The following is a 22,770-nucleotide window of genomic DNA, read 5'->3' on the forward strand; positions in this document are numbered from 1 at the left end:
TGCAATATCAATTATGCTACTTTATTTTGGGTTTCTGTGTCATATTTACTGAGCAAGTATTGAGAAAAACAGCTTTGTGCATGCACATAAATTTCCACAAATTGGAGCAACTATAATTTCTAAGTAGAGTTGCATTTTAAGAGATATTCTTTTATGGGAACAGATTGAAGAAACTGTTTTCAATGATTCAAGGTATTTTCACAAAGAAAATGTCTGTACTAAACCCCCATCACAGAATCATTTTGTCACTAACAAATTCCCTATTTTAAAAAAAAAATTATTCTCTACTTAAGCAAAAACATTGTTCTAATTGTATTCATGTAATATAAATACAAGGAACTTACATTATTCTGGAAGTTTGGTTTTCATGAGTGGCCATCAAATTTTAGCATTTCTAATATTTCAGAGAAGAATATCAAGAGCACAGAGTGTTCCAATGATGTGAAAACTGTCTCAGAGATAAGTATTTTGGCTGAGTCCAAATTCTGAAATTAAAATCACTATGTGAATACAAATCAGTCTTCCTATCATCATCTTTGAGAATTAATTTGGTGCAGTATTATTTTACAATACATATGTAGTAATTCGAACTATTAGCGCTAAATGTCCAGTCCTAATAGCTCTTGGTATTGTTCTGTAATCAGCTGCAATGATGTTGCCTTTATGGTTGACATCCAGTCGTATTGATTCACAATCCTTTTGTGCTTGGAGCTTGGTGCAGGAAAACACACCATCATTGATCTTGATAGAGGAAGGGTTCCAGGGGCTTGTACTATGACTGGGCAGTGATCTCTGCCAGTGGCTGCTGCTGCACAGTCTTTACTCCATCACTCGCATGCTTCTTGTGGATTTTAATCTTCGGTAGAGTCCAGGGGTCACAGGTCGATGCGATAGAATTCCAAGGGACGATGGGGACGTCTTCCCTGTTCTCTGATTGGATGATGGATGGGAGACTGGTCGCCATTTTTTGCCGCTCCTATATATGGCAAATTGAAAATAGAAGGGAAATGTAAACACAGATGCACTATAAAGTTGATTACCTTTATATAAGAAGACTTTTAAGACTTTTAAACAATCAACTCAAGGGCGATTTTAGTACCCTCGTGTATTTCCTCTCAAAATAGTGTTCAGATTACATGTGTAATATGAAAGAACACAATTTAATATCATTCTGGCTCTCAGCACATGACCAGAAAATTGTTCTCTTATCTTTGTCATAATTTTGTAGCAATGCTTTTCTCAAAGAAAAAAGTAATCTTACATTTGTTATCAGTGTTGTAGAAATTTGTATCAATGTTAATCACAATTTATTTTCGTAAAAGTGGAATCAAATTAATTTAAAACTTCTTCTTTTGCTTTATCTCTTCCCTTCCTGTCTCTCTATCTCTCCCTCTCATCAAGTCATCACCATGCAAAGAATATAATGTAGACACCCTTGTTTTAGCCTCTCACCTGATCACACATACGACATGGCTTCTTTGGCTCCTCAACTTGTCTCTCTGTGGGTTTAAATGAAACCATAGGCAGCGGTGTCTCCCACTGAAACACATTACCTTTCTTGGTTGGGTGAGGTTCACTCAGTCTACAAAAATGAGATGGTATAAAACAGACCATAATTCTTTGCCAGAAATCTCCTGTCTTGATCTGAACGGTGTTCTTCATATGCTCAAAGATACCAGACTCGATTTAATAGAATTCATGCCATTTTCTGGTTCCTTTTATCCTTTTATGTTATTGTATGCTCTCACCATTCACTGGCATTGGTCTCTCAAGGGACTTTATCATAGTCACAAATCTACAGAATTGACATTTGTTGATAATTCATTATTGAAGGAAAAAATATTATCTAAAGATCATAAGGGTGAGAGCAAACAGTGGCATGAACAGCCTGACATAGGTAAGTCGAACTTAAAGTAGATCTTAGTCTTTGTGAAACACTCCCCAAGTGTCATAGAACCAACAACCAATCTCACCTTCTTTTGACGAAATCTATCTCCTGGAGAGCGAAAAGTGATGGATAGAGCATTTGTGTTCTCAGCCAGATCTTCTTGTTTGCTTCATATTTTGTCCAATCCTTTCCTTTTCTCTGTGCCGTCCCCAGAGACAAGTCACGCCTCCTGCTTCCCATGGTTACACAGTGCCCCTCCTGTGTTTGGGCAGTGTATCGTGGAACCATGTTTGACCAAGTCATCTGTAATGCACCATAGCCTGTCACACCTTGCTTTCTAAACAGGATGGAAAGATGAAAAGGAAGTTTGGGAGAAAAAAGAGAGAGAAATGGAGATGTTTCTTGAGTAAGGAAGAGATGCTAGAAAGTATTAACTTTAAAATGTCTTTACAGAACTGTCTTTATCTCACTCTAACCTTTGTCTTCGAAACATGTTTTCAAACAGACTGAAATGAATTTCTACAGTAACACATAATTTTTTGATAAAGAATCTACCTGGAGATTCCCCATAGAATTGATTCTTACTCTCTCTCTCTCTCTCTAAGTGCCATATCGATTCACTTTGGCGATCATGCTGTTCCACAACCCTTGGCTCCTAGCCTTCTCTATTAGTGCCACTCCCAGTTCTTTCACTCCTCTCTCTTCCAACAATTTCTGCAGACTGTCCATCCAAGGTATCCTCCTTCTTCCCACAATTTTTCCTGTCAAAGCAAGATTCTCTAGGCTTTCTTTACGAGTAATGTGACCCATGAACTCTAAATGCCTAATCAACATCTCACGTATCATTTTCCTTTGCACTCCAGCTCCTCTAAGAACTTCCTCATTACTAACTTTGTCAGTCCAAGGAATTTTCATCGTTCTTCTTAAAAATTACATTTTGTACTATTACCGCCAATGCACACGACAGTGCACAAACTCAGTATCACTTACCCCAAGGGTGGGACCTGAGGGATGTCTCCCCGTTCTCCAATGCTTCGACCTTTGCCCTTTGACCCAAGCGAAATGTCACAGAGTATCCTCTGGTTGCTACTGCCAGGTGTTAGAGCTACTCCTGATGGAACACCCGTGATCTTCATTGGTTTCTTAGGTGCCTCTACACCAGCTCTGTAGCCACCTCGAAGACTACGAAGCGCTTCATGATGCTTTCGCTTTTCCTGGATCATAGGCAGGAGGAAGAAGTCGTGCCAGTTTTCTTTGGGCTGAGGGAAAAGGAAAGATAACACTGATATCTGACCAAGATAAAGACTAACTAAACTTAACACATCATAATCATTCATCAACAGATTGTAGGTGATGTGATTACTTCGTTTGGCAATGCAATTATGACAAATCAAAATATGAGAGAAAAGTATGTTAAAAAACTGCAGCATTCCATGTTTCTTCTCTCATGCTAAGTATTTGTCAATCCCTCTCTATTATCATCAATTGTCTTCATATCTATAGTGTGTTAAAGCATATTATATCTTGAGCTGGAGTGCAAGGGAAAGTATCAATAGATGAATTACATATCAATGGAAAGCTTATAAGCCAAAGATAACAATAAGATCAGTTATATGCTATTTTATGGTTTGTCAGAGCAATGACAGCCCTTTAAAAAAAATCTGAAGCTTTGGAAAATCAGAAGTTGTTCACCATAAAAAAAAAACATTGACCTGATGACATCGTGGAGTATGCATATTCACAATGACTTTGCATTAATTAAGCATGGCTCATGGCCTCAGCTATATAGGCGAGCCGATCGGGTGGACGTGTTATGTCGTCACCGTAACTGCGTCAAACCCATATTAACCTGTAATTTGAAGGCTTTTATTTGCTTTAGTGCAACACTGAAAGGGAAAATATTTGTTACTCCTTTATATTTGTATTCTAGGTTCATTCAGCTTTCTATGGATATAAAGTTGCATTTTCATAGGATAAGGTCTTTAAAGCAGGACTACACTACTTGTAGCTACTTGCTTCCTCTATACAGACAACCCATTGATCCTCCATGGTCCCCTTTTCTTATGTTAGTTGAGAGCTGAGTTGATGAGATAACCACCTGCCAGTGACCACGCAGAGAGGTCTAATCCCTTCTGGTCAAACCAGTGTAGATAGGCTTAAAGCAAATCATCACTTCCAGTCCATAAATGCCCACTGAGATTTTTTTCCAGCTGAGAACTAGAAGGGCATTAACTCATAAACAGTTAAATGGCATTAATGCCCTTCTAGCTATTCATGAGTGACTTCACATAGCTTTATAAGAAATCAATGTTCAGAAGAATTTAACTCCTTCATTCCCATCAAAGGCCATTAGTTCTGCCTTCCTTCCTCTTTCTAGACATTTCAATGATCTCTTCAGCAGCCAGTCTTCTAGTCCATGGAACTCTGGAAGATAAAATCAAAGGTAAATTATATTTTATTCATGCACTATAAATAGTAAATATACATATAAAACTAATAACTTAATCAAACCAAAGTCTGGTTGGTAAATTTCAAATTTCAAAAATTAAATCGAGTGAAATGTTCTAACAATCTGGGAGGGGGAGTGGGATGGGGTGTTGGATGGGGAGGGGGAGGGGAGATATGCTTGAAGACAAGATGTTATATGCTTCAGTGTAGGTCAGCATATTTCATTTCATTTCATTTCATTTTTTCCCCCATTTTTTTTAAACTCTTGTTTATTCATTCAAAGTCATACATACCTTCATTTGTGGTGTCTTCTCCCTGTGCAATCTCGTACAGTGTACATACAGTGTTGGTCATTCCACTATTGCCGGCCTGAACAAAATTGAAATAAGACAAAAATGTCTAAGATTCAATTACATGATCTGAATATTTATCAAATGGTTTTACAGAAACAATTTAAAACAACTTAAAGTAGTTCTAGCCCTTACAGCATACATGCCAACATTTGAAAATCAGAAATCTGTACACTATGTGCGCGAAGCGCACATCACGAGCGCGAAGTCCTTTTAGCCGGGGTCCAGGGCCCGCTTTAGGGCCCTGGAAGCTCTGGGTTTCCAGATGCTCTCTGGTTCAATCTGAGCCTATTTTAGGGACCATTTCCCCTAAAATTCAACCCAAGTTTGTGGGTAATTTTTGTGTCATACCAAACAAAAAAGTGATTGAAGTGAATTCCACATTTTAATTTATCCTTGGCAGAGGCAGAGCAGATAATAGACATAGATTTAATTAGCCACTCATGCAGAGTGATGCATTTAAGTCTAGTTACTTTTTAAATAATTATACATGACATAGATCTATGCATAAAATGAGACTGGCAATAATGGTATTCAACTTTCCAGACAACAGTCAACAATCCAAAATTATTGTAACTCATTGAGCTACATGTAAATGAGGTTGTCAAAATCAATGTCAGCAGAACAAGACATCTTGCCGACAATAAAAGCAGTATGCATATTCCTCCCCTTTTGTGCTTGCTCTAATAAAGGGAAATCGTTCCTTGTATTCCTGTTTGTACTTCTGAATTCGTCTTGCTGCTGTTCCTCTCATTTTGACAGATTTTCTTCCGAGACAAATCACAGATCACAAAGTATACGGTACCTCGAAAGTCGAAACACGTACTTTGCATGGGGACCCTATGCATATACGGTGCGCTAGCCGCGATAGCGAATGCATGCATGCTGATATGCGCATGCAAACGTATAGAAATTATACTTATGAGATTTGCCAGCGCAAGTATTTACGTACGGACATGTTACGTACGGAAACACATATCAGAGTGCACGTGGCGCGCAGCAACACGCTGCCACTGCACTGTACGTACATATCAGTGCACGCTGCATGCACCTTGCGCAATGCAATCCGTTCAGCACTCGATCGGATCAATGCTATGCATGGAAAGCCAAATTCCCCAAAATCGGAACGTTCTGTTTTTAGGGCTATAAAAACTTCAAAAACGGAACAGTTCCGTTAAAATCGGAACGGTTGGCATGTATGTTACAGTGCTGTAGGCAGATTCAACTGTCAATAATCTAACAATGTGTATCAACATTTCCTTCTCATATTAGCTAAGTTTTCTCCTTGAAATTCAAAATGGGATCAGGCATTGTTAAGTTTGATACCACAAAACACTGTCTTTTTGTTCATGATCAAAGATAGAATACTAACCCATTTATAAATGAGGTTTCCCCATTCTTCAGGTGTCCTCCACATTACCAGACATCTGGTCTTGGCTTTATCTGTCCATTCAATGTTTCCTGCAGGTAGAAATAGTCATATGAAATTTTAAAAAATATTGGCTTTGATTGTAAACTGCCTTTCACCACATAAAATACTCCCAAGGTGCTCAAACACTACCCTGACTATCAATTTGCATGCTCTCAGCATTCTTGGAAATTGTTCCTACCAGGTAGCCAAGACGATCCATCTCTTGTCAAGTTATTGTCATATTTTACGCATTACGAATCAATAAAGATGCTTTCAGATATGATGCAATGAACTTCCTTAAGATTTTGAAATAATGCATCAAATAAAATCCACTTTACTCCTAACAGTAAATGGCAAAAATAAATATTAAATGATATAGGTTACCTTGTGAATTACGCTGTAGTGTGTCAATTGAAGTATTTAATAAACATCTCAAAACACACCTTTTTACATTGTAATTAATTGCATTAAATTTTTTATCATATTTTTGTTTAGTTTTAATTCATTGATGTATTTGTTTTGTAAAGCACTTTGATCAGTTGATAATTTCATAAAGTGCTATAAAAGAAACAATTTAATATCATTATTATTATTAAAAACCTAGGCTCTTTTAATAACAATAATTGCCCTTACACATACCAACTAATGATACAGACAAATCAAGTGCAGGACAGTTACAAATCTCATTATAAATAAATAAATATATATATATATATATATTTACGAATCAATAATATATATATATATATACTGCACCACATGATGCTTATCTGTCATGTTTGAAATTCTGAATGTGCCTTAAGAACGTTCTATCTCATCAGTACTTACCCTTCTGCCTTAATTCTTCCAAGACTAACAATATTCCTTCTCCTGACAACTTCCCTGAAGTCAAAAGGTTAAGGAATGAAACAAACAAACAAAACAACAACAACAAAACAGCTTAGCCAGCTCAAAAATGGCTCAAAATAAACATGATACAAAGATACATTTTTCATCAGCTACCTGGTCAAGCATGGAGCCTGTTCTACCAATCTGTTCAAATAATAACAAGAACGATGATGACAATAATAATAATAATAATCATCATAATAATATCAATAATGATAATAATGATAATATTAAAGCACAGGGAAATAAAGGAAGAAAAAAAAGTAGAAATACAAACTGCACAGTGCACATAAGTTTTTTTTTTAATCTAGAAACATATACTTATTCTAAAGATCATTGAAAAGATTCAATATTTTGTTCTACAATCATTTTAAATTTTTTGAAAGGATACTGTTGAGCTTTGTATTGTTAAATAATTCACTGCTTGCTGCTTCCTTCAGATCTACTGTGTATATTCTATGGTGTTTGTGAAATGCTAAAAAGAGATCACACCAAGCTAGTAGCTGCTTTTTCCTCGTTTCCAAATTTGGTTGCAATCTGAAGAAGAAAAAAAATAGGTAATAAATTACCATAGAACAGGCATGACGGGCAGGTGTTTGAAATATTCAAATTAACAAGACTTAAAATACCCAATAAGCCAATAAGAAGGGCCCTTGTCGGCGCCAATTTAGTAAAATGAGGTTGCAATTCGCTGAGATCGGATGAACGTTCTGCGCATGCGCTGAATGTAAGCTAAAGTTCTATGTGCGCTGGCTTCCATTCACTCAATGTTATAAGATAATTGTGCGATTTTTCGCTTTATTAGTTTATTCGATACCAAAATTATGATATTCCAGTCAAACCCTCTATTTGTTACAGTTTTTTTCAGCATCCTTAAAAGGTTAAGTATTTCACTTTAAGTTTAAGTCTTACGTAACTATTTTTCAAGTTTTAACAATTCTCATTTTCGTTTTCGGTTTAAACTGGAAATTTATTATGAAATGTTCGTTGATTTTTCCATTTCATGTGTGTGCAATTTCATGTGTGCGTCAGTCATGTGTGAAGTGCGTCACCCGTTTAAAGCATGACATGTCAAAATCTCTGTGGTGTGACGTAATTAGTGACATTGCCATTGAACTTAAGTTGCGCTTAAGTTAAGAAGGCCCTCTCTCACCTAAATTAGTAGCCACTCAACCGGATCGGCCCTACAGCGCCCAATGCGCAAAGTTCTTTGTGCACTAATGCACGCACTACGTGTTAAAAGGCAGCATTTGAATACATGAATAGTCAATACACTCATAAAATTCAGATGTATCATGCCGATACGGCCTGCGGCTGATCAGCAAGTTTGACAGTGGACTCACAATTTGATTTAGAAAGTTGAACAAAATTATATTTTACTGCTATTTAGGTGTCATCAATCGTCACTAACGTACCGATTTTAAGTGAAATCAGCTTTTAATACACAGCCAGAGAGTAAAGCAGCTATGTGTGATTCAGGCTAGCTTGAATACAACCAAAATATAGGCCTAGAGTCTAGACGACACAAAGCTAAACACATGGGACCCTTAACAGTTTCACCGCCCAAATACACGAATCCTTCACCTATCTCACTATTCGTTCTTCGCACAATCTGAACCATAGAAGCATGATTAGAATTCACTACGAATTTGAGAAAGACATAATACAAGAATCAATCTTACGAGAAAAATGGTGGAAATTCATACTGCCATGGCCACTCAAAGTTCCCCATTGCGCCAAACTCAAATGCGAATCACTAGCTGATCATGTCAGTGCACCCAGGCGAGGCCGGTGTGACCGATGTGACCGGTGTGACCGCGCCGTTTGTCCTACCAGTTTCGTTTGTCCGTCGGACATAATATGCGGGTTTTCTGCTCGCACGGATCGTCCGTGACTCGCACGGATTGCTATCCGCGCAGTCTGTCCCCCCATTGTTTTACTGTATTGATAAAAGGAAGAAACTCGGCAAATCAATGTATTTAGACTCATTGTAAATCATGTGGTTGGCATTTTTTCTAGAAATTACATAATAATAACTCTCTACAATTTTTTAAAGCAAATGGGCCAGTCCTTTTGAAAGTAGAAGTGAATATTTTCTTTAAAACATTTATTCTATGAAGGCATACTCGTGATATTGGCCCCACAATTACTGTTGTAATCGATTGTACGTGGCTTCGTACTTACGGTCAGATGAGCATATTTTAATACCATATTCATGACACCGGCAGGTCACTAATTGGCGTATGGACCAAGGGGCGAAGCCCCCGAAAGCGCAGGGGTTTTAGGCATTACAATTAAGGTCAGATTAGCATCCAGGGGCCAGCCTTAGGGCCCAAGATGGGGTCCAGGGGGCAGAGCCCCCGGAAATAGCTCAGGGGTATGGGCATTTAATTACGGTTACATGAGCATACTTTCTTTTCTATTTCTTTCTATTTAATTCTCTTTAATATACTTTTTCAAAAGTGTGGGGGTGGGAGGGGGGGGGGGGGGGGGGCTTGAGCCCCCAAGCCCGCCGTTCTGCGGGACCTGACATGTCGGCCTCTGAATAGTAATTAAGCACTGCCTGACTGTAAATTGTGATATATGTCATTCTCCAACAAACGCATAAAAAGTATAATTTACTAAAAAGCGAGGAAAAATCCCGGAAAATTAGGTTATTTCAGCAACATCTGTATATCACTGGTATCAAATTAGAAAAAAAATAGAAAAATACTTACACCTATGGTGTCGAGGGGCTCTTTCTTCAGTTTTTTGTTCGGTAATAAATAAGGTTAGTTGTGTGGGTGTCACTCAGGCGCGGATATACGGGGGGCGATGGACCCGCCCCCCCCCCCCCCCCCTCTTTGAAAAATAAGAAAGGAAAGGAAAAAGTAAAGAAAGGAGGGCTAAAAACACGAGTTAGAAGTAGACCCATCAGGGCACTCACTTATCCGTATCAGGAGGAAAAATACACGGGGGCTCGGGGTGAATTAGCCCCCGAAATGCCAAAAAGAGCCCCCGAAAGTCATAAAAGTAACCCCGAAATGTTTAAAGTATTTTTTCTCTGATCCGTATATAGGAAAAGGCCCTGGGGCAGCTAGCCATACTCCGATATTTGGGTCGTTATCCGATCAGAACTAGCCCTAACTATCATTCCAGGATTTTTTTGTTTCAGAACCTAAAACAAAGTTACCCAATCCCTTTAAGTTTAAAAAAATAGACTTCATTGAACTGTAATTAGGCTTAGGAACCGGGGGGAGGGGGATTGGGGGCGCAGCCCCCCCCCCCCCAAAAAAAAAATATTGGAGGGGATCAGAGATCATTGAGCCCCCCCCCCCCCCCCCCAATATTTTTGGCGGGGCTTATAGATATCATTAATTGATGGTGGGGCTTACATATCATTGAGTCCTTAGGGGCTAAGATACAATTGAGCCCCCAATATTTTAAGTGGGGCTCAGATATCATTGAGCCGCCCCCGAGACTTATTGCGGGGCTCGGATATCATGAACCCCCCTCCTCCCCAATGATTATATTCTAGGCATGAAACTCATGTATACCTATAATCTACAGACGTACCATTCAAATATAAACATTTTATAAATATTTATTTAGGGAGGAGAGAGGGGGGCTCAGACATCGGATATCGCATATCATTGACCCAAAAAATATATTTGGTAGATCTCGGATATCATTTAACCCCCCCCCCCCCCATATGTTGGTGGGGCTCAGATATCATAAGCCCCCCCCCCCCCCCTCAAGTGTTTTTGATGGGGCTCGGATAACATCACGGAGCCCCCCTGATATTTTTGAGGGGCCCGGATATCATTGAGCCACCCCCCAAAAAAAAAAAAATTCGGCCGGGCTCGGTTATCATGAGCCCCCTCCCCAATATTTTGTTCGTGCTTATGAGTTGAGGGAAGTGTATGCCGGAGATATTGTAGCATTAACTCGGCAGCTAACAAGCCTCCAAGACGTGTGCGACGATGAGAGTAAACCTATCAAATATACATTAAAACAATCTGTGAGATTTTCAACAACAGTCCAATCTATAAGAGATCATTCTCAGAGGTGCACATCCTTCTTCTCATTTACCTTACAATCCCGGTTACAACGGCAACTTGCGAGAGAACATTCTCTGTCTTGAAAACTTCTCTGATAAGTACAATGACCCAAAGAAATCTCAACCAAAGCTTAATATTACACATAATAAATCTCGTAAAGATAAACTGAACTTGAAAACTATTGCCCAAACTTTGTTTCCAGGAACACAAGAAGACAAAACTTCTTTGGCACATTTGTCTGAGGCTGCATGAAAAGAAGAAAAGTCTGAAATTTTTCGCCGCGATGACATAGACGAGGAACAAAGAATTTATTTTCAGGTGCAAATTAAAGACAAAGAAGGATCTCAGAATTATATTTGTGGGTGGTGCCACATTTCCGTTTTTAAATATGTCCGATTATAGGCATGTGTGACAATAAAAGTTTTGTTTTTCACGTTCCTGGGGTATTATTTTTTCCAAAGGTGTTAAATGTGTGTTTTGTCATACTTAATAAAATAAACTGAATATCTTATAATTCAACGATTTCTTCAAGTAGGCCTACTTTTATTAATTTCTTCAACTGCTTAAAAGTAAGGCTACAAATGCTTTGTTGTTGTAGAGCTGTAGTGTGAACAGGCTACTTAGTAATTCACATTTATAGAGTGGTGCACATCATTATGCTTGATCATCCTCTCCTGTCTGTTTGTTTTCATTCCTCTGTTAGTCATCCTTTATTTGCTACCTATGATATTTGAATATTCATTATTTCCTTATATTATATACATGATCATGTAAATCCCTATATAATTATGCAAAATAAACCCTGGAGGTTTAAAGTTGTAAAGCCCATATGGCAGTTCACCACACGCAATCATGAAATAAAGGTGTCTTCATCGAAGTGTCTCTGTAAGTTTAGAACCACGCCCTGTACCTACCCGCTCAGGCCACTCTACATTCAGGGGCGTCGCTAAATGGGGGGGGGGGGGTGTGGGGTTGAAGTCGGTGGTATTTTTTATGTCGGTCGGCCAGCAATTTGTTCCCCTTAGAACTGTGACTTTTTATCGGACAAAGAAACATTTTTGAAAATTCAGACAATGATTTAGAGTCGGTTCAATGAATCGTCTTCTTATTCTAATAATTTAATGAAACGTCGAAGCTCCCGCGCTTCGCGCGAGAGGGGGAGAAACTGAATTCAGACAATTAGGGTTAAGAGTAGAGAACGGTATACAACAAATTGTCTTCTTTCTATAATAATTTAATGAAACGTCTAAGCCTCCGCGCTTCGTGTGAGATTGGGAAACTGAATTCAGACAAGGATTAAGAGTCGAGAACGGTACAACAAATCGTCTTTTTTTCATAATAATTTAATGGAACATCTAAGCTACTGCGCTTCGCGCGGGATGCCTTTCACCCATCCCCTCCCCCACCTAGGGAGCGCTTTGCGCACTCTTTAAGTGATTCGCTTGCTCAATACCGCCCCTCCCTGAAATAAGATCCTAGCTACGCGCCTGCATTAAAATATATAGCTATGATGCTTACTAAGTTGACGTAATAATTTGTATATTGATGTCGTCGACGACAATGACCATTTGTGCATAACAATTTAGCCTTTGGCCCCGGGTTTATAGGGTTAAATTTGTAGATATTGGAACATTTAATTTTGTCGGTAATTAATTGGTGGCTTGTTTTGTCGGGAATCGTTGACCTCTATCCCCCCCCCCCCCCCCCCCCCACTGAAAAAGGACTAGCGACGCCACTGACGACACATCAGGCCTATACTTGCGTTTTGTGAGAGGCTCAAGTATCCGGGCCAGCTATTTATAGTTGAGTAAGTTTTGAAGAAAAACAAAAACGAGTACTCGCTCTCCAATCGTATTGGTTATTGGGGAATTTCGAATGTCATCAAATATTTTTTTTTTTTTTAAATAGTAATTGTTTTGCGACTCAATTCAGGCCTGACTAAATATAAACTTTTTCGTAAGGCAACAGACAAGTAATTTAGTCATATACCTGATTAACATTTGAAGATTTCCTACACTAGTGCCTGGCCGTGCGTGTTCCATATTTAATTGTGAACACTAAGTTGCACCTGAAATTGCAACATGTGCATTATAAGCTCCAAACGCTTTCTTTCATACAAATACACCAACAAAAAATCCCCAAAGCTTGAATGCATACTATTTCACAAGATGTAATTAAACAATATGAATTATATTAATGATACACTGACATGTACATGCAAATGCATGATAATTTTTGCGCTTCTTGCTCCCAGCAAGATAGTTTCCTCCTACATTTAATTTTGTTGCTGTTATGAGTTTATGAGTTTATATATTCATATTTTTGTTATCAAACAGGAATAAATAAATGAAAATATAAATACATTTGTACAATGATAATTGTAAAATGATGATAGAAGAACCAATGAAAATCGCAACTGATCTTCCCTAATTCCTTGTCTTTTCTTCCTCTTTGTTTTCTGTCCCTTTCTCTCCTCTTTCCCTTTCACTTCTCTTACTTCTCTCTCTCTCTCTCTCTTTCTCTCTCTCTCTCTCTCTCTCTCTCTCTCATTTAAGTTTGCTGAGGGTGGCAGGGGCCCTTCGCCCCCTCCCCCCGATCCACGCGATTTTGGTGGGATTAATCGCAACTGATCTCTGCTTCTTTTCACCCTTTTCTTTTCTTCTTCCTCTTTTGTGTTTCATTTTAGTTCTCCTCTTTCCCTTTCCCTTCTTTCTCTCTTTTTTTTTTGGCGGGGAGGGGGTGGGGTGGTCGGGGAGGGGAGGGGGCAGAGACAAAGGCCTTTCTCCGCGATCCACATCTTGTTTGCAGAAAAATTGCAACTGATATTCCTTCTTTTCTTTTCCTCTTTTATTTCTTTCCCTTTCCTTCCTTCTCTCTTGTTTTGCGCGGGGGGGGGGGGGGACAACAGCATGGGCGGCAAGGCCCTTCCGGCCCCCAATCTCCTTCTTTTCGCTTTTTCTTTTCTTCTTCTTTTTCTCTTATTTCCCTTTCCCTTCTTTTCCTTCCTTCTCTCTCTCTCTTTGCTAAGGGGGGGGGGGAGGGGTATAAATCGGGACAAATTGCAACTGATCTCCTCTACCTTTCTTCTTCCTCTTTTTTCCCCCTTTCCCTTCCCTTACTTCTCTCTCTCTCTCTCACACATTTTAGTTTGCTGAGGGAGGCAGGGGCCTTTCGCCCCCTCCCCCCGATCCACACGAATTTGGTGGGATTAATCGCAACTGATCTTTGCTTCTTTTCACCCTTTTCTTTTCTTCTTCCTCTTTTGTGTTCCATTTTAGCTCTCCTCTTTCCCAACTGATATCCCTTCTTTTCTTTTCTTCTTTTGTTTCTTACCCTTTCCTTCCTTCTCTCTTGTTTTGCGGGGGGGGGGGGGTGAGGCAACAGCATGGGCGGCAAGGCCCTTCCGCCCTCCCCCCCCCCCCCGATCTCCTTCTTTTCCCCTTTTTCTTTTCTTCTTCCTTTCCTCTTCTCTCTTCTTTCCCTTTCCCTTCTTTTCCTTCCTTCTCTCTCTCTCTCTCTTTGTTTGCCAGGGGAGGGCAGGCGAAGGCCTTTCGCCCCCGATCCACACCGCGTGATGGGAAAAACCACAATTGATCTCCCGTACCTTTCTTTTCTTTCCCTTTCCCTTCTCTTCCTTTCTCTCTCTTTTAAGTATGCTGCAGAAGGGGGGGGGGGGAACAAGGGCCATTTGCCCTCCCCCCGATCCCCAACTTGTTGGCGGGAAAACTGTAACTGATATCCCCTTCTTTTCTTTCTTTCCCTTTATCTCCTCTTTTCCCTTTTTTCTTTCCCTTCTCTTCCTTCTTTCTTTCTTTTTGCTTGGGGGGGGGGGGGGCAACAACCTGGGAAGCAAAGCCCTTTCGGCGGCTCCCCGATCTCCTTCTTTCCCCTTTTCTTTTCTTCTTCCTTTCCCTTTGTCTCTTCTTTCCCTTTCCTTTATTTTTCCTTCCTTCTTTCTCTCTCTTTCTCTCTCTCTCTCTCTCTCTCTCTCTCTCTCTCTCTCTTTTGCCGAGGGGAGGGGGGAGGGGGTGGCAAAGGCCTTTCGCCCCCGATCTCCTTCTTTTCCCCCTTTTCTTTTCTTCTTCCTCTTCTTCCTTTCCCTTACTCTCCGCTTTACCTTCTCTCTCTCTCTGACTCTCTCTCTCTCTCTCTCTCTCTTCATTTTTTTGTTGGCGGTTTGGGGTCAAGACCCTCTCGCCCCGCGCCCCCCCCCCCCCCTCCCCCATGGACCCGCGCCGGGAAGACCTGTAGTGTAGTCCCTAGCTAGCTGGCAAAGCTGAATATCGGTTATCCAGTCGTTTCATTCATTAAGTATAATTATACTTGTATTAGTGGGGGCTGTTAGGGATATTTTGGTGCAGATTCTTCTAAAAGCACCAAATTTGCCCCAGAGGTAGATTATACCATACTATTACGATTTCTGCCGGACGCCAAGAAGGGCGCTCTCTGGGACTGCCATCTTGGGCAAATCCAAAATGGCCACTATCTGAGTTAAAGGTCAAGCGTAGTTCCAAAAGGAAAAGCGCTTGTATGATTATAGTTTATATATTTATAGGGTTTTGGGGGTCAGAGAATCTGATTTTGATGTTCTTTCATTGATTTGAGGTCTCCTTAGGGCTGCCTTACTCGTCATATTGGTCAAATCCAAAATGGCCGCCATCTGAGTTACAGGTCAAGTATAGTTATGAAAGGAAATGGGCTAGTATGATAAAAGTTGATGAATTCATTGGGTTTTCGGGGTCGGATAATCTGATTATGATGTTCTTTTATCCATTAGCGAGTTCGTAATTGCACACTCCGCATGCGCCAAAATCGGGAACGAACTTTTACAAAGATTACATGGACATAAAGAGAGCTGAGAGAGGAACTGTAATTTGTTTTTGTGTGCTGGCCTTTCCTTTGTGAATGATCACATCTGACACATCAGTCACCGAAAATCATTTCTGAATGTCGGAATTGGTTCTTTATGGTAAACTTTACTTGGAATCTGGTCATCGGTAAAGTATTATCGGCATTATCGTGATCCAAGTCCCCAGGGACTCGACCTTTATGTCTAGACGTTGCATAATGCAATTCTTATTGGTATTTTATTCCATCTCAGAGTGATTATAGACGTTATTTTTTAAGGATAATAAAGATAAAGCTGTCTGGGTTTTTAAATTGATATTTAAATTGCACTGCTCCTACTTCGTGCTTTGTTCACACTCTCCCTGTTCTATAAAGGGTGTTTTCTCTATTTGATCATCAACAGAAGCAAAATGCTAGGCCACGAACTTTTCGAAGCGTGACCAGATTATAAGTATGCTTAAATGGGGTATTGATGTATGTAGAAAAAACAGGATTAAGATCCCATGCAACGCTTCGAAATTTAAAAGAAGAATAAGAAAAATAAAGTTGAGATTTCACCTTTATGTCTAGACGTTGCACAATGCAATTCGTTTTGGTATTTTAATTCCATCTCAGAGTGATTATTTCTTAAATGAAGTGAAAGGACTCTTGAAAATAAAATAGCCCTTTCAGTTTCATTTCGCACCAGAAAGCACGATCACATCACTCCAGTCATCCACACCCTACATTGGCTCTTAATTCCCCAACGTATCCAATTCAAGATTCTTCTCCTCACGTTCCACATCATCCATCAACACGCACCATCATACCTGATTGAACTGATCTCACCCAAACAGACTACCGGCATGAACCTTAGATCATCATCCAGACCCCAGCTCGCACTTGGTCCTCGCACCCACAACCGCTATGGTAACAGGGCCTTCTCAGTCTGTGCCCCCACTCTTTGGAACATTCTCCCCGCCCATATCCAGGACTCACCCACCATTGACATTTTCAAAAAGAATCTAAAAACTCATCTATTCCAAAAGCAACCCAAATAACTCTAAAATAAGTTCGAATAAATATTACCATGCCTTTATTATGTCTTTTCAAATAATTACTATTACTGATATAATGTGTTAATTTCCAAGGAATTTACATGTTTTGTTAATTTCTTTAGTAATGTTAGTAATGTTTGATCTTCTTGGTAATTTGAGTAATGTCAATTTGTTAAGTTATGATAGAAATATTTGATTTTCTTGTTAATATAAGTAATGATAATTAGTTAAGTTATGTAGGTAATATTTTGTTTTCTTGGTAATTTGAGTAATGTTAATTCCATTAGTAATATCGATTTTGTTTGAAGTAATTTTGATTTGTGTACATGTACAGCGCTTTGAAACTTTTGTCACAAGCGCTATTTAAATTTGTCATATTATTATTATTATTCTTATTTCATTTTAGACATAAACTCTAATCCATCCTTTGATATTTAAACTGCACTACTCCCACTGTGTGCTTTTTCACACTCTCCCTGATCTATAAAGACTGCTTTCTTTATTTGATCATCAACAGAAGCGAAAGGCTAGGCCACGAACTTTTCGAAGCGTGACCAGATTATAAGCAGCTTAAATGGGGTATTGATGTATGTAGAAAAAACAGGATTAAGATCCCATGCAACGCTTCGAAATTTAAAAGAAGAATAAGAAAAATAAAGTTGAGATTCAACCTTTATGTCTAGACGTTGCATAATGCAATTCGTTTTGGTATTTTATTCCATCTCAGAGTGATTATAGAAGTTATTTTTTAAGGATAATAAAGATAAAGCTGTCCGGGTTTTTAAAGATAATGCGTCAAAACAAATCGAACAAGCTGTTTATTTCTTTATTCATGGTCTGTTTCTACTGTTTATCTATTTTCATTGCCAACCCTCGAAAACGAATTTAGTATGCATTTCACAGAGGAAGTTTGCATAGGAGAACTATATATATATATATATATATACAAATTATTTATTGGGCTTATTTTGCTTTCTAATGGATCCGTACAATATGGCACAGCTTTAGGGGCCTGGAAGATCCCCTACCAGGGGTTCCAGGGCGGAGCCCTAGGATGCTCTCGAGTTTATTTGACTTTCAAGAGAAAGTGTCTCTAAGATATAAAGAGAGGTTATTTCTTCAATGAAGTGAAAGGACTCATGAAAATAAAATAGCCCTTTCATTTCATTTTAGAAATAAACTCTAATCCATCCCTTGATATTTAAATTGCACTGCTCCTACTTCGTGCTTTGTTCAAACTCCCCTTGATCTATAAAGGGTGCTTTCTCTATTTGATCATCAACAGAAGCAAAATGCTAGGCCACGAACTTTTCGAAGCGTGACCAGATTCAAAGCATGCTTAAATTAAGATTAAGGATTAAGATCCCATGTAACGCTTCGAAATGTAAAGAAGAATGAGAAAACTAAAGTTGAGATTCGACCGTTATGTCTAGACGTTGCTTAATGCATTTCGTATTGGTATTATCTCCCGTCTGACAGTGATTAGAGACGTTATTTATATGGATAATAAAGATAAAGCTGTCCGGCGGGTCTTTGAACATAATGCTTCAAAACAAATCAAACAAGCTGTTTATTTCTTTATTCATGGTCTGTTTTTACTGTTTATCTTTGCCAATCCTCGAAAACGAATGTATTATGCATTTCACAGAGGAAAGTTTGCATATTGATGAAACATATGGGCGCAGGCCAAGATTTAAACCCACTCAAGTGTGAATTTGGCGCATCTTCACTCATCTTCTTCAACTAGGAAATGGACTTCATTGTAGCCTTAGGACAGGATGGTGAAATAAAATTGATAAAAGAACATCATAATCAGATTATCCGACCCCGGAAACCCCATGAATTCATCAACTTTTATCATACTGGTCCTTTTCCTTTTGAAACTACGCTTGACCTTTAACTCGGATGGCGGCCATTTTTTATTTGGCCAATATGGCCAGCATGACAGCCCCAAGGAGACCTGCAATAGTGATACAAGCAACATCAAAATCAGATTCTCTGACCCAGAAAACCCCCTTACTATATAATTTTTTTTTATCATTTTAGCTCTTTTCCTTTTGGAACTACTATTGATCTGGAACTATCAAATGGCGGCCATTTTGGATTTGACCAATATTACCAGTATGACCCGAGGAGATCTCAAATCGATGAAAGAATATCATAATCAGATTCTCTGACCCCGAAAACCCCATAAATATATAAACTTTTATCATACTAGCCCATTTTCTTTCGTAACTACACTTGACCTGTAGGTGACACGACATTTGCTCCTGCGACAATTGCTCCGGGCTTTATTTCGTCTAAGATGTAGGGTTAGGGTTACGGTTTCAATAGGGTTTTATGTTAGGTTTAGGGTTAGGTTTAGGGTAGGGTATAGTGTTGAATCCAGGGTTGAAGTTAGCCATTCGATTAGTGTATGCAATTTACAGCGGAGCAATTGTCGCCGGAGCAAATGTCATGGAATCGACCTGTAACTATCAGATGGCGGCCATTTTGGATTTGACCAATATGACCAGTATGGCAGCCCCAAGGAGATCTTAAATTGATGAAAGAATATCATAATCAGATTCTCTGACCCCCAAAACCCCATAAATATATAAACTATTATCATACAACCGCTTTTCCTTTTGGAACTACGCTTGACCTTTAACTCAGATGGCGGCCATTTTGAATTTGCCCAATATGGCATACCCAGAGGGTACCCTTCTTGGCGTCCGGAAGAAATCGTAAAAGTATGGTATAATCTACCTCTGGGCCAAATTTGGTGCTTTTAGAAGAATCTGCACCAAACAACCCCTATTTAGCCCTAACAGCCTCCACTATATTGACTATGTATATGTGTGGACTAGAGTACGGACATTCGGTGCGGCAGGCGGACTATTGGTGCGAGACCTCTTCCGCATGGATTGTCCGTCAGACATTTGAGGCGCGCACGGAATGTCCGACACGGACATTCTGCGCGAATAAAATCCGCACCGATCGTCCGCTCTCGATCGATCTCTAATAGTCGGACGATCGGTGCGGATTACATTCTACGCGGTCACACCGGCCATACGTAAATGGCAGTGACGGTAACGACGAATTAGGAGGAAGGGGTGCATACGTGAACTACAAGCGTATTGGGGATGATCATACTATCATTTTAGAGTGTGCAATCTGGGTCAGAATCCAGCATAATATATTTATAAAAAAAGAGGTTCACATAAAAGCACTCATGATAAAGCCGCGCCCGGCCCCTACAACATCATTTTGGATTTTCAGATGATGGGGCGGGTGGCAGGGGTAGGGGGCAAAGTTCGCCCCACTCTTCCCAAAAGGGCCACTTTTACTATGTAAAGAAGTGCCCCTTCCCCTTTTTAACTCGGATAAGCGCACATTTCATCAACACATGTGCCCCCTTTCCTATCTGATAAGGGCTATTTAGAAAAATGAGGCCCTTCATAAATAAAAAGTGTCCCTTTTCATCTCTGGTAAATGACCATTTTCATATATATGAAGTTAATTCGTTTCACTTCAGTGCGCTCTTCACCTCCGATAATGGCCCATATTCGAATCTGAGAGATGCTCATTTTACCTTGAAAAGTACCCCTTCCCCTCCTGATAAGTACTCTTTTCATCTATGATGGGTGCCCATTTTCACCTTTACTAACTGCCCTTTAATTTTGAATCGTGCCCCTTTTCCTTTCTATATAGGGACCTATCCCCTTTTCATAAATACCCCTTTTCACCTCTGATAAATCAATTTCTGATGGATGCCCCTTTTCCGTCGACAAATGCCCATTTCCCATACTCATAAGTGCCCTATCTCATTTCTGGTGAGTGCCTCCTTTCAGGTGTAAGAAGTGCCCAGTTTGAACCTTTGATAATTACTCTTTGTACCTTGACACATGCTCCTTTTCTTTTCTAATAAGTGTCTTTAACCCTTTCGATATGTGTCCCCTTAACCTCTCATCATCGGGGGGGGGGGGCACGTGCCCCCCTAACCTGCTCATCATTAGTCTTGCACCAAATTTAAAGCGACTAAGAGTAATTTCCCCTAAAGCTCGCTCGCTCGCTCGCATTTAGATGATACAATTATATGTCACTTTAAAACAAATGTTTTTTTAGTCTTCCGTGATGCTTATAACCCCATCATGATTTTTTTTTTCTTCCTCTTTATAAGATGTAATTTTTTTACTCTACGACCTCACAGATCTTACATTTTTTCTCGCTCGCTTTGCTCGCTCGCAAATGAATATTCAGACAATCACACTTAGCCGAAAGTGTGATGCTTAAGCAATAACTTGTATGATATATAAAGAAAAACAAATATTGAAATCGTCCCTGATAATGGGATCACAATGAAAGGGTATATACCAATGTCTAAAAAAATGTATATTTTCGCTTTGAGATTTCGCTTTGTAGGTGCCCTTTTTTGTTGGTGCTTTCCACTTTGGAAATAGCTCCTCCGCCCCTGCTTACGCATTAGCGCCAGCGTTAATTTCACGCTGGCGCGCACAGGGTGTGTGTGTGTGTGGGGGGGGGGGGGGTTCCTCTCTAGCTCTGAAGCTGATTTTTTTTTTTATACCTAGATTCGTGCGATTCGGTTAATACTTTTAGAGGGAGTCTGATGGGTGATGTGCCCCCCTCTGAAGCTGACATTTTTTTGGATTTTTGAAACTGGATTCGTGCGTTTTGGTTAACAATTTTTTGGGGAGTCTGATTTGATTTCAAAACACCTGCAGTTAATGCGTGATGGTGTTGCAGCCTCTCTTTCCCCGAAAATTTAAAAATTACCAATATGCATTTGTTATATCTTATCTCGTATATTTTTGTGACAATTAACACTTTTCACAACATACATAAGCTCAAATTTCCGCTCACTCGCTTCGCTCACTCGCCAAATTATTAAACCAGGAAATAGATATTGGGGCAAGAGGCTTCAGCCCCCACTGACGGAAATGTCAAAAAAAAATTGCGCGCGAGCATAACTTGAAAACGGGGAATGTTGATATCGGACAAGAGATGTGACGTGAGCATGTCCCCTTTCCAAAATAATTGTGCCCGTTTGTAGGTACCAATACACTATTAAAGTACAGTGCTTCTAATATGACCTTGTCAGTATTGGTAAGTTTATATAACGGTCTGCACGAATTTCGAATTTCCGGCCCCCCCCCCCCCCCCCTATTGGAAAATCCTGGATCCGCGCCTGAAGGGTGCTTTCTCTATTTGATCATCAACAGAAGCAAAATGCTAGGCCACGAACTTTTCGAAGCGTGACCAGATTTAAAGTATGCTTAAATGGGGGCATTGATGTATGTTTTTGAACTCTCTCTCTTTTCTTTACTTTTTGTTCTCTTTTCTTTTATCTTCTCCTTTTCCCCCCTTTTTTTTCCCTTCTTTTTTTCTTCCTCTTTTTTCCTTCTCAATTTTTTTGCTTCGCCAATAGGGGGGGCCGCGGCCGTTTCGGCCCACCCCTGGATCCGCCACTGATTATATGTAGTTTGCTCCTCTCTTGTGTAGTTACTTCAATGTTATCTTTCCTGTAGTTTTCCTTTTTCTTTGTGTAGTCTGCTTCTCTTTTCTATAATTTCTTCATCTGCATCTTTCTTGTAGCTTTTATTTTCTTCTGATAAACATCATTCAAGATTTAGATTCCAGGATCGAACCACATTCCAATAACTATGACTCATACTAGGCCCAAACCCCAGTCACTTACACTCTCCATAGCCACTCCCCATAATACCATGACAACCCTAACCATTGACCAATGATAAGCATGAATATGTCACCCCTCCCGACATTGGTTTTCTCCCCAAACTTTCCTGAATGTAAAGTTGGATAATGATAGGAACTTTGGTTTTAGCGATCACCCGCTGAA

The 22,770-nt window shown here is 39.6% G+C and overlaps 2 protein-coding genes across 3 annotated transcripts; both read right to left on the reverse strand.

Annotated features, from left to right (window-relative positions):
• LOC105436856 lies at window positions 1–4,100 on the reverse strand. Of its 2 annotated transcripts, XM_030974227.1 has the most exons (5): window positions 3,987–4,100; window positions 2,879–3,147; window positions 1,974–2,225; window positions 1,453–1,582; window positions 1–976 (listed from the first exon to the last, which is right to left on the reverse strand). In XM_030974227.1, exons 2-5 carry the CDS (start codon window positions 3,109–3,111, stop codon window positions 773–775), a joined length of 819 nt encoding a protein of 272 aa, XP_030830087.1. In that variant the 5' UTR covers window positions 3,112–3,147; window positions 3,987–4,100; the 3' UTR covers window positions 1–772. The 2 variants fall into 2 exon arrangements, with proteins under 2 accessions (XP_030830087.1, XP_011661170.1); XM_011662868.2 differs by lacking the exon at window positions 3,987–4,100 and having other exon boundaries at window positions 2,879–3,380.
• Window positions 3,494–8,799, reverse strand: LOC115919828 (vacuolar protein-sorting-associated protein 25-like). The gene is made up of 6 exons (XM_030974228.1): window positions 8,668–8,799; window positions 7,377–7,522; window positions 6,926–6,979; window positions 6,059–6,147; window positions 4,630–4,705; window positions 3,494–4,312 (listed from the first exon to the last, which is right to left on the reverse strand). Exons 1-6 carry the CDS (start codon window positions 8,715–8,717, stop codon window positions 4,200–4,202), a joined length of 528 nt encoding a protein of 175 aa, XP_030830088.1. The 5' UTR covers window positions 8,718–8,799; the 3' UTR covers window positions 3,494–4,199.
• Window positions 8,800–22,770: the final 13,971 nt, after the last annotated feature.

Source organism: Strongylocentrotus purpuratus, unplaced genomic scaffold (genome assembly GCF_000002235.5).
Source record: "Strongylocentrotus purpuratus isolate Spur 01 unplaced genomic scaffold, Spur_5.0 spur5_scaffold_7, whole genome shotgun sequence".
NCBI classification, from domain to species: domain Eukaryota; kingdom Metazoa; phylum Echinodermata; class Echinoidea; order Camarodonta; family Strongylocentrotidae; genus Strongylocentrotus; species Strongylocentrotus purpuratus.